This window comes from Rhinolophus sinicus, linkage group LG12 (genome assembly GCF_036562045.2).
Source record: "Rhinolophus sinicus isolate RSC01 linkage group LG12, ASM3656204v1, whole genome shotgun sequence".
Classification (NCBI taxonomy): Eukaryota; Metazoa; Chordata; class Mammalia; order Chiroptera; family Rhinolophidae; genus Rhinolophus; species Rhinolophus sinicus.
In genome coordinates this window covers 4,726,133-4,738,895 of record NC_133761.1, presented here as the reverse complement: position 1 = coordinate 4,738,895, position 12,763 = coordinate 4,726,133, and the positions used below count along the sequence as shown (strand labels likewise).

Sequence of the window (12,763 nt, the reverse complement as noted above, 5' to 3'; positions counted from 1 at the left end):
TTGCCTCTAGCCCATCTTCCTCACAGTTTCTTAGCTCTTAAGATACATACTCTTAAGTTCATACTGTATCAAAACATATTTCTTTTGAATTCTTTTTATCCTCTCTTTTGTTTCTCACATCCTATTTCAGAAACCTTGATACAAATACATTTTCATTGTTTATCTCATACAGAACTGCATTGTTTTCCAGTCTTTCTCAGATGTCTTTTTAAGCATTTTTGATAAACATTTAGCTTTTATAAGGTGCTCAATTACAAGATGCTGTTGACCAGTGAGGACCCAGATGTCCAAAATCTGCTTCCTTCCTCTGTGCCTGTGTTGTATATTCAAGGCTTTGTTTTAATTGACAACTTAGGTAGTGACTGAGATGATTTGGACATTGATTTTGGTTGGCTTTTGTCGTTCACTTTTTGATGCATGAAACCTCACTTGCCTGTGAAAGCTAGGTGCTGTTGTAGGCAGCTGTTGAGGTACACTGATGGATAAGTGGGGGTCTCTGCCCCCAGATCTCTATGCCTGCCTCCACGTGGGAGAGAGAAGCCAGGCAGGTAGATAGCCGGAACTAGAAAAGACTGTGATGTTTGAGGCTATTGAAACGTAATCTTTTGAAAACGGTTACTTGTAGTTTTTGTCTGCAGTAGAGAATTATATTGCACCCCCCACGTCCCCAGTGACCAGTTCCTCGTGCATTTATGCGTGAGAAGTGCCCTTCCCTGGAGTGTGTCCTGACCCTGCCGCCCCCTTAACTGAGAGCATGCAGCAGGGCTGACAAGGGGCCAGGCCCGAGCTTTAGGAAGAACTGGCAGTTTCTGCTTTGCTGATCTTGGAAGCCATGCCATGCAAACACCCTATCACCCTGAGGCCAACCATGGCAGGAGGAAGCCCCGGATACCCAGGGGCAAGAGAATCAATGAAACCAGCAAGAACTGAGGTCCCCAGCTGACAGCTGCCTCCAACTTAAGAGACATGGGCATGTGCCATCTCTGAAGTGGGACCTGCAGCCCCAGGCCATCTGGCTGTTGCCATGTGGAATTCCCCCCAGGGCCCAAATTGCTGAATTGTGAGCAAATATGTTAAATAGTTATTATTCAGGACCGTAAGTTTTGGGTTAGTGTGTTACGCAGCCATAGTTAACCAAGATAGCATTCAAGCCTAGCTCTAATTTTCTAATTGCCAAGTGGGGGAGGGGGCTGTGTGAAAATGATGTAACATGCCTATGTTGGCTGCAGGCTAGGGTTTTAGGGGGTGGGGGAGGCAATGAGAACGAGAAGGGACCATAATGGACCAAAGGGAATTGCTTTTAGCAAGTATGAGATTTATCCCAGGATTTGATTTTGTCTATGAAATCATAAAGTGCATTGAAAGAAATAATATATAAAAGGAATATTAAGCAGGCCGTGTGATAATTGAGGAAGTCACCGTAACCCTTCTGAGCATGGGGATGCTACCAGTGAAAGGACTTCATGCTTTGAAATTCTTTTCCTCTTGTGCCAGAGAGTGTTTTATATTTTATGATACTGCTGATACAGCTGTGGCTTTCTCAAAATAAAGCAACAATAGACAGGACACCAGGTCCCTGGACCCACAGTTGAGTAATTTATTCTTTTGCTTTTGTTGATTCAGTACATTTTTTTTTCTTCTTCTTTCTTTCTTTTTTTCTTTTTATTTTTTTATTTTTTTTGAGCATTACTGCGTGCCATGCAGTGTATTAAGAATGGAGAAGGGGATTAAGACGTGAAGGAAGATTTCAGCGTAGCGTATTCACATTCCCTTTGATTCTCAGGAACCCAACATGAAAGGAAATGGCTTAAAATACCACTTGGTACGCGTAACAAGAGAAAGCAGGAGAAGCACAGAGACTGGAGGGCGGTGCCTGGAGGAGAAACCCTCTGGGCCTGTTAGACTGATGAGAAAGGCCTGGCCCTGCGTGTCCTTTGTACCTTTGAGTTTGTTCTTTTTCAGTGTAAATTAACTCAGACTTAAATCCAAATCTGGATGATGGCCTGTGCGGCCCAGATGGACGTGTCGGTCTTCTCTGACCTGACGTAACGTCCTTCCCAGAGTCTGGCTGGCCAGCTGCCTTTTCCTCAGAAGCCCCTTGGTGCCCGAGGGCTTTTGCACTCACTGTTCACATTGCAAGAAATTGTCCGATTCCAGATCCTGGCAGAGGACACAGCTCACGGGTAACCATCACAGAGGCCAAACTTGCCTGCTGTTGCCCACTCCCTCTGTGAATACCCACGCTCTGCGTTGTCACTTTCTGTCCCCCTCACTGGATGCTTGCTGCAGTGATCAGACATCAATTATCCTGTATGTTTTACCTGTTTGTCATCTGGCTCTTATTAGTAAACCGTGAAACTCCGCAGGCACTGGTCATTGTTGGTTTCTGTTTTCCACCCGGCACCTGGACCACGCGTGCACCTCCCTCACTGTTGTAATGGGACCGAGGGCTAGACACAGAGCTAAGTACATGCTGCGTTCATTTTGTCAGTATTTAAAAAGCAGAGCAGAGTGGTTTTGTTTCCCTCCCTCCTTTTGTTCAGAATGGGAGATGGGGGGGTTGATCTGGGCAGATTTCATCTGTGACTGCTTTCCTGCCCTCCTCTTGCACCTGGCAAAGCAGAGATTTCAGGACTCTTCCTGGATCTTCTGTGTGAGCACCTGGGGGTGGGGAGGTACATTGGATTCCTGCAGAAAAAGCCTTTCTGAAGGGACCACCTCTCTTAGTTCTGGGCCTTCCAAGGCTTCCTGCTAGCCAGCCCCAGGAAGCAGTCTGTTTCTCTGCAGGTGCCTGAGCCCTCGCCAGGTGTGTGCTCAGTGTTGGCCCTGGGACGTCAGCATTAACTTGCATTCCGTCCAGCTTTCTTTTTGTTTTAAGAGTGAGAGGGGTATCATTTTTCCCTGCTCTGCGTCTGAGCTCAAATGGGTAGTTCTTGATACATGGCGGTTTTAAGAAACCTAACTAAGTCCAGAATCATAAAATCGGAAGCAGGAGAGAGTGGCGAGGCTGGAGATGTGGGCAAGGGCTGGATCAGAGTGGGCCTTTCACAGCAGGTCATTCTCAGACGGCTGGACAGTTGTAGTTTAAACAGAGATGTTACAAGGTCACCTTTGTGTTAAGACCTCTCTGCTGATGGAAAGAGGTAGCCTTCTGCAGAGGGCTAGGTGAGAGATGAGGATGGCCTTGGACTACAGTTGGGGGGCACGGGGGGGACCGGAGAAAGGTCTGTGAGATATTTAGGAGATAAAATTGTTAGGATGCAATTCATTGAACATTTACTAAATGCCCTCTGTGCACAGGTGTTGGAGCAGTGGATAAGAAAGGCCTCATCACTGCCCCCATGGAATGAATGTCAGGTTTCTGCTTGAGTCCCTGCATGGATGGCAGTGCCATTGCTGGGCTGAGACGCTCTGGATGAGTAACATTTGAAGCTATGGAGGAAGAGGTTACAAGTTCAGTTTCGGTGTGAGTTAGAGGTCAACAGAACATCTCTTTGTTAGACTGACCAACTTTTTGGTGAGCACCCAATTACGGGAAACCTTTTAATGGAGACAGTGCCATGTTCTGGACGCTTAGTTGTTTATGAAATGACAGCTTAACTTTAATTGTTCCCCAAGGAACAGTGTCATGTCACAAATATAGTTTAGATCAATTATACACAGCTAGTTCAGAAGGCACTGGGTCTTTACCAACAAAGAACGTAGTTATTGGATCTTATACATTATGCAGTGAAACTCAGATATACTTATTTTATGTTGCTTTACTGTCTTCATAATCATTTGAAAGTTTTCTATTTACAATAGTAACATTTGAAATATAATATATTTGTAATACGATAATTGGCATCTGGAGAAAAATCATTAGTCTTACAAATAACACTTTCACCTTCTATGCAAATTTATGCACAAGTGAAATGATGAATAAAAATGAAAGTTAAAATGTATTAAGTTCTTACTATCTATCTTGCAATCACAGTTATCAAATGAAAACCAAATCCTGACTTAAGTCAAGAGAGACTCTATTTGAAAGGGTTATGGGAAGAGCAGGGATTGGGCTCTTGTGACAGGAGGCTGCCTCTGAGCGTGAGCTCTCGCAGTGGCCGAGGTCACACAGCAAAGGGCTTTTCTTTCATGGGGAAGTGTGAACAAGGCCAGAAAGGTGTGGGGAAGTGAGAGGAATGGGTGGAGGTGGAATGATGGGGCAGTGAACCGGAGAATGTTTTACCCCGAGGCTGGTCCCTGGAAACAGGTGCCTTTCCAGAGAGTTGCATGCTGACCCAGGTTGCAGGTGTCACTGAGGCAGGGAGAAACTTAACTGAAGTTTGATCAAGCCAGGTTAAGGGGTACCTTGTGATGGATAGTGGCGACAAACAGGTCAGCTGATCTTTATTGGAGCAAAGAATGGGAATTTGGAGGGCCTCTGGCTGGCCTCCTTGCAGGTAAACAAGGGGGTCATCCGCACCCCGAGGTCTTATCCGAGTCTCATGGGGAAGATAAGTTCTTTGCAGGAAGCCCTTTCCAGGAATGCCAAAGGATGTGAGGATTTCTCATGGTGTTTCCAGAGCTGGTGGCTCAGGTGAAATGCAGCATTGCCGCTGTGCTCAGCACTTTATCTGTTTCATCTTCATGATAACCCTGCAGTGGATTTACTGACTCTTACAAGCCGCATCGTGGGACATACAGTGACGTCGAGGACTGGACACGCTGCTGGCAAGGGGTGGGGGGGGTGGTAGCGCCTGAGACACCCCCTCAGCAACTCCACAACGAGTGGACCATCAGCATCTCACAGAACTGGTGGCACCTCAGAGAACTATGCTGCCTAAGCCGCTTATTTTTTATATCACCTAGAGTCCAAACTATCTACTGAGCTCATGTGTTCCATAAGCCTTTTCTTGTTGCAAGTCCCGGCCACTAGGGAGTGCTAGAGAATCCATGGAGGAACCGAACTTGAAAACTGAGAGGACAGGAAAAAGGACTTCAAGCCTAAGAAATAGTAGCCAAAGTCTGTGGCCCCTCTTCTTACAAGGGTTTCCTAACAGGGGCACACCTGGTATTTTACAGAACACTTCTGCACTGTGAAGGGCAGTCCCATCCGTTGGTGACGAGTGACACCCTAGACTTTTGCCCACCAAATGCCAGGAGGGACCCACAATCATGTGACCACCAAACATGCTTCATATTTCCACATCCCCCCCGCCCCGCAGGGAGGTGATGTGATCTGCCTTTGAGGACCCGACCCCTTGAACACACTGCCATTGCTGAGTCAGCTCTGAGGGCATTCGGTTGTCCCCATGCTCAGTTCTAAACCTCAGGCTCTCCTGACTTCCAGGTGAAGTTCAACTCCCTGACCAGCCTGGGGCCCTGGGCATGGTCATGTTGTCTCAGTGTGGTGACTCCCGTGGGAGCCTCATGGATGAAGGGAGTCGGTTCTCGGTAAACCCTGGGTATTGCTCTCATAAAATTATATATCTCCACAATAGTCAAGTTGATCGATGTGTTATTTACTAATTTGGCCTAGAGTTTGCACAGTCGACGGGCTGCTCTGGTAGGTGATTTTTATGCATTTTTGTATTTGATACGACAGGCACCCCCAATAGGTAGCAGGATCCCTGTGTTGTAGATGAGGGCCAGACTCATGAGGGTTCACTTGACTAGGGAGATACAACTAACACGTGATACATGGTTGAACAAAGAAGGGGATTAAAAGGGCTTCTGATTGTCAAAATGTTTCATATGCTTTTTGTGAACAAAATACTAAGAGAAGTGAAATGGAGAAAGGAAACTAAAAGCATATAAAATTACATAAAATGTTCTTCTTTCTTATGTAGAATCCTGTGTTTTTAGATTTTATCAAGTGACCTTGAGTAAATCATATCACTCTGTGGACTTCAGTTTCCTCAGAATAAAATAGGACGTTCGGACTGGATGACTTCTAAGGTCTCTTAAGAGTTATTAATTGGGGGAATGTGTAACTATTAAAGATATTATGTAAATGTGACTGTTTGATCACGTAAATTCATTTTTATGCTATCCTGGAAACCCACTAAAATGAATACAAATTAATTTAAAAGTCACAAATCCATGAAGCTAAGAATGAGAGTGTGAGATAACAATAGGCATATGATGTCAGTAAAATTTTGGTAGCTGCAAAATAAATGGGTCAATGGTGATGCCGTAGGAAATCAGAGAAAGCCACGTCCTGAGCTTAATCGGGGAGAGAAAATCAACCAGGACCGTGCTCCTTAGTGCGGGGAGACCTTGGGGAGACTCGGGAATTTGCTAAAAAGGTGGGTTTACGGGGTAGACTGAAAAGAGGGGACTTGGAGGAAAGGTTGTGTGGGAAGTAGTTAAGACCACCGGCCGGATGTTCTTCCCAGCTGATAAAACCAGGCGTCTGCCTTTCTTAACCTCGCAACAGACTAAAGGATTCCTGCAGAGGCCGAATCAGAGAAGCCTCTGGCTCTGAGACCCAGGTAGATACAGCCGAGGGCTGCAGTGCGATTCCACACTAGATGAGGGAATTACTTCCTTTATAAATAAAGGTGTGCGTGCTTACTGATGGGTTCTCAGAATCCTGGCAGCCAGCCTTCTCCCTCCTCTTAGGAGACTGGGAATTCCTCTTCCGGAAGATGCCTCCTCGCCCGAGAGAAAAGAAATACGGATACTGGGGTTTGAGCAGGTATTGATGGAAAAACTGGTCTGCCATATTGTAGTGAGTTGTCGGATCCGATTGTTACATCCTATGTATGAAAGCAGAACTTCCGGTCAGCATTTCAGAGCCTCAGTCTAAATTTTTAAGAACATGTAGCAGAGGACGACCAGTCATCTGAGGAATGCCAACTGCTGTAGAAAGGGACCAAGTCTCAAACATGGGGGGTAAGGCCGTTATCATTAGTAAGTATCCTCAGAAAGATAAGGACTTATATTGCTTCCATATGTTTTTTTAAAAGGCCATTAAAATGAATAAATGTAAGAAAATACTATTAGTAGTTAAACAGCTGGTAGCAGAAATGAAAGACTCAATAGCTATGGATGCTTAATGTAATCAAAGCTCCCAGGAAGCAGAGAGAGAAGATGAAAGAAAAAGAGAAGAAAAATAAGAGACGCTTAGAGACCCAACTCAGGGGGTCCGATATCCAAATAGAAATTCCAAAATGATGAAGGAGAGAAAATGGGGAACAAGAATAAGGTAGGGGTGGGTGGGCTGAGACACTGATTATTTTTTCCCCACTTTGTAGTAGTATTTGGCATTTTCATTTGTGTAGTCCTTTCATATTTTTAAAAGTAATTTATTTAACATTAAATTTTCAAAAGCAAAAGTATAACTGTATGTGAAGGTTAAAAATATATGCTTGAGTATTGTCGAAGGCCAATAAAATTAAAAGTGGGCAAGGAAAAAAATATCATTTTGGTTTTTTTTAAAGTACATGTTTCAGGAAAATTACTTCAATTATCATAGCTAGACAAATAAGAACATTTTTTCTCTTAAAAACAGCAACAACACATCAGTGGCATAGATCGTGAAAGATAGCTGATGTCAAAACAGCAACTTCACAAGTTTGTAATCAAGAATTTTGCCTCGGAGAACAGTTTGTGTAATAAACAAGGCTGTCTTTCTATTTGATACCAAGAAGTATTCTCGATTTACCTTCATTATAGTAAGGCTTTTAAAAGTTGTGTGAAATTTCTAATAATAATTTTCTCATTCAAGATACATTGATTGAGTTTCTATTTTGTGCCAAGCATCGTTCTAAATTATTGATTTCTATGGGCCCATTTAATCCTCAGAGCAGCCCCATGAGGGTAGTCGTATAGTCGTTCCTCATTCCCATTTTTTAGATGAGGATGCTGAAGTGTGGAGAGGTTAGATAACCTGCCGGGGGTCACCAGCTGGCCAATGGAAAAGCCAGGTTTTAAATCCATGTCTGTCTAGCCTCAGAGTCCATACTCTTAATTAATTCACTTCTGCTCTGCTTGTTAAATAAAGAACCCTAAGCATCTAAGCTGAATAAAGTATCCACGTTCCCATAGCTAGTTCTTTAGAAGAAGATAGATGGGATTTTGCTGGAAAGCTTTTGTCAGCCACTGAATGTGTAAGAACACATCTAGGTCAGTGCTCATTGGTTGACCATCCAAGGCTTAAGTGCTGACCCCAAGAACCCAGATGCTCCATGATGCGCGGGCGAGTGCACAGTGCAGGACACCCAACGTCGTTTTTCTCACCTGTATTCTAATCCTGGCACTGTTCACGGTTGGTATTGATTGTATGGAAATTGTCAAGGAAGTTAACCACATTTACAGCTGAAATATAGCCATCACTGAAGTGATTGGTATAAATATCTTTTTTTCTTTTTTTTTAAAACTTTACAATTTTTAGCCTTGTTTTTATTATGTTTTGTGGTTCATGTAGGAGGAACTTAACTATTTGTCATTAATCAATGATGTGTAGTGTATGCTACGGTGTTTCCTAATACTCAAGGTTAAGAAATGACTTTCAGATATGAATGTTACAAATCTGGTTGATTTGTTTGTTTTTCCTAGTTCAACTTTGTGGGGAAACTTTTGGGTCCTCGTGGCAATTCTCTGAAGCGTTTACAAGAAGAAACCTTGACAAAAATGTCCATCCTTGGAAAAGGGTCCATGAGAGACAAGGCAAAGGTAATACAATTGGCAGTGGCTGCTTTTTCAGTCATTACATGATGTACTTTTAGATCACCTATTTTATTAATACATATTGCATAAAAGCTAACTAGAATCTCAAATTATAGTATAAGATATATTTATGATACTGTTTAGAAAATTGGGGCACTCTGGCCAATTTCAGAATAGATAGTATTTTAAACCTACATCTATAACTCTTATATTTGTTTATTAAATAAAATAGTAGTACCCATGGTTTTGATTCTAGAAGCAATATGTTACCTTGTAGAAAGTTCAGTGATACTGAAATTATCATGAAAAGAAATAAAAGCTATCTGTAGTCTTACCATCATTGCCTGCATGTTAGTGTAGTGCCTTGAGGTCTTTTTCTATGCCTGTGTTTCACATAGTTGAATGCATAAAGTATATAATTGTATTTGCCCTTTCTGCCCCTCATTTGATATTCTATGTGTTGTATCAAGTTAAAATTGATTGGGAATTTTTAAATAATTGCTTACACATAGTTGTTCTACTTGGATGTATTCACATTAACTGCTTCCTTTTTTAATAAGCTGAAATTACTGAGTTTATTTTTATTGATCACTTTTTTAAATATGCCAATTCTGAAGGAAATTTTCACATTTCATAATGTGTTGTCACTTATGTTGTTCTCTGTTATCACTTTGCTGTTCTTTTATTGCTAAAAGATTTGTATTACTAAGAACCAATTTACATTTAATGATCACGCACCGTGAAATGTTGAACAATGAGTGTGTCAGACAAGAAAGTTATTTAGACAAAATTCAGCCTCCTCACAAAAAAATATACATATATATAAAAATAAAAAAATAGTCTATCTAAATAATAGCTTTCATAATAAAAGTAGCCACTATTTGTTTATTGAACAGTGACTGTGACTCAGGCAGCATGTGAGACATTTTACATGCATTGCTCTGTATTATCATTGGAAAAATGATGGAAGATAAACATAATTTTAAATGAAATTTTTATATGTAGGAAAACAGATTCAGAGAACTTAAGTGTATTTTCCGGGTTAATTAGTGAGGTTCATAATATTATTTGATTAAAACATGGCTTTGTATCAGACTCACATGGGATGCTGTTTAAAAATACAGATTCCCAGGCCCCAACCTATTTGGGGTGGAGCCTTAAAATGAATTTCTAATCGGTGTTTGAAATGGTTCTAATTCACGGCTAGGTTAGCACTAAGCATTGCTGTCTCAAATGGTGTCACTTTGATTCCCTGCCTCATCTGTTCTGGTAGTCGGAGAAAATGCAACCTTATATTGGTCAGTTGGTCAGAAATGATGTGTGTCTTGTAGGAGAGCCCCCCACCCTTACCCATATTTTGATGAAGTAAAAAGGCCGTCAGGCGATGGGGTCCCTGATACGACCAATGAAACTCATGGACACTGTGCTACTTAGTTTGCTTGTTGTGAATGGAGTTGGTCGGTCGGAAGCATGTTTGGTGGCACTCGGTGGCAGTGATCCGGGCATCCGCAGACAGTTTTACAGGAAGGCAGGAAGTGGCGAAGGCACGTCGTTACCTGGGTGACATGTCCAAGTAACAGCAAGTGCCCGGCTGTCCGTATAAAGAAAGGGAACCTAAATATTGTCAGCTTGCCATCAGCACTTGGTGGTCCTTCCAGATCAATCACGTTGTCATTTCAAGGGCTGGTGGTAGTTCTCTGCTGTGGCACTTCGGACACTCTGTAGTGGCAGTAGCCAGTCCTCCTTTTTGAGAGAAGTCTCTTGGGAAGTAACGCATAAGCTCTCCCCATCACCACGGGCACTTTGTTGATGAGTCCCCTGAGTAGCACAGAGGTGGCTGGGGAATGAGGTGCTTTGGATCTGCTACAGTCGGTCCTCTTGGCTACCTGGTCCCTGAGTGCCTGCTTCGCGTTACCTGGGGCACCCTGTTCGTACACACGTGGGCCTCTTTCCCAGACCACTTACCACCCAGTCACGCATGCGCTCATTTCTAATGTCCTTGCCCACATCAGTCAGTGAATCGCTGTGGGGATTCCAAGTGGCTGATCATTTATATTCCATCAAGACAACCGGGAACTGGGGGAATAGCATACACTGGGGGTACAGTCCACTGAACCCACCGTCAGTGGACAAGACCCCAGAAGCCCCGCCCCCGGATGGCCTTCAGCAGATACTACTGGTGTCCCATCTGCTGTGCCGTAATCAGACCCTCACTGCCTGACTACACTTGAGCCTTTTTACTAGTTTAATTTTTGTCTACAGAAATTCTCAGTTAATAATGTGCTTATTTCTAAAGCGATTCCATTACTTTGTATTAAAATCTCATCCTTTTAGGTTTTCAAAGTGTTCACTATTTAAAGTCTAATGTGAACATAATTCACTTTCTTCTTGTATTTGCTACACTGATAAAATTATGGGAGTCATGACTGATGTGTGCTAGCTGGTTACATGGCATAATAAGCACCAGAGTGCTAGGGTTTGCTGAGTCCTCAGTTTGTGCCAAACATCATGCTGCGTGTTTTACCCACGTCCTCTATGTTACAGAGTACTCGAAGAATCAATACTATCCTCGTTTAATAGTAATTATCATTATTATGATAATTATGGCTGTATTCATCATTGACCGAGTGCTTATTGTATGTCAGACATAAACCTAAAGACTTTTTCTGTCTTTATTATTACAATTCCTTTATCACTAATCTCTCCTAATTACTGTTACAGTAACTCCTTTCTCACTACGACAGCCCTGTGAGCAGTAGGTGCTGTTCATTTAAAATCACCCCTGCCAGGTGAGGAGGAATTAAGCTGCCCAAAGTTATACAGTCCGGGTTGGATTTCAGATTTGAGTGCAGGACGTCAAAGTCTGTGTTCTTCCCCACACACCACATCGCCTCTCCTCATTCACCATGAAATGGACTGGGAACAACGGCTCCCTCTGTGGAATCGTGTCACACCTGTGGTTTTGAGAAGAAAGCCTCCCTGTTCTGTCCTAAGTTTGTGATAGAAATGAAAACGCTTGACTAGGAATCAACGATTATGATCTCATTAAAATTATTATTTTGGTACATATTAGAAAAAGATAAGAAGTGTTTCAGTAGTCCATGCTTTCAAAGATGAACTGAAAAAAAAAAAAAAAGATGAATTCCTGTGCGTAGAATCCAGTTTATAAAGCTTCAGCTATAAAAGGCAGAGTATCAGACCAAATGATTAAAAATGTTCTGATGAGAACAATGAATGAATGGTCTACAGTTGGCATAAAAGAATGGTACTTTCTATACTCAAGACGAATTTCAAAGAAACTGCATAGGATATTACGGTAGCATATATTTGTTCTGTCTTTAATTATTTTTCTTGTTTTCTTTCACTTTCTGACCCACTTTCCATACATGTGAAGGAAACTAGCATTTATTGAGTGCCTACCAAGTGTCCGACAGTGTACAGGGCGGTCTATCCACTATCTCTTTTGCTGGGTGTGTACATAAAGCTGGTCCTTTCGTTTTCTCACTGGCCCTGCATTAATAACACCCAACTGATTTTGCAAATGAAATGTTTGATTACATATAATCTGTCTAAACTCACACACCTGGTGATCAGCATAGATTAGATTCAGGTGTTTCTGACTCAGAATCCCATTCCCTTTTCATGTTGATATCTCTTTTCTTTGTAAGAATTCAAATTAGTTAAGTAACAAAAGTTGAAGCCTTAAAGGGTGAAGTCAGGGGTTTTTATGCCTCCTCGGCCTTTAGGCCAATGCTGGAATTAAACGATGTTGCCAGCAGTTTCGGGCTTCTCTCTCATGAGGTAGGTGTTTCTGGAGAGGCTAGGAAGATTCCCTACATTTTGGGCATCACTTTAGATGTAGGTCCCTACTCATCTTAATCTGTCTGATTTTAATGTTGGAAACAAAGGCTGTTCAAAGACCCAGATTCGGTAACTGCCGCCCTAATGGAAGCTAGTTAGGAAAAGATAATGGAGCAAAACCAGTAGTCCTTTAATTATCTGGGTGTTTTTTCCTTATAATTTCCCCCTGAATTTCATGGTATAAACAACAACAAAAAAGTTTAAAATGTTTATCATAATTATGTAAAATCATGCAGTAAAGTCTGTCATT

The 12,763-nt window shown here is 42.2% G+C and overlaps 1 protein-coding gene across 4 annotated transcripts in view; it reads left to right on the top strand.

Annotated features, from left to right (window-relative positions):
- The window catches only part of KHDRBS3 (KH RNA binding domain containing, signal transduction associated 3), a 150,775-nt gene that overhangs the window by 55,888 nt on the left and 82,124 nt on the right, over positions 1 to 12,763 (top strand). For all 4 annotated transcript variants that reach the window (XR_002136731.2, XR_002136730.2, XM_019724292.2 and 1 more), the window contains exon 3: positions 8,542 to 8,658. Coding sequence is in view for 2 of the 4 variants with exons in the window: in XM_019724292.2 (XP_019579851.2) it covers positions 8,542 to 8,658 (117 nt within the window). In the remaining 2 variants the exon portion in view is untranslated. The remainder of the gene's footprint in view (positions 1 to 8,541; positions 8,659 to 12,763) is intronic.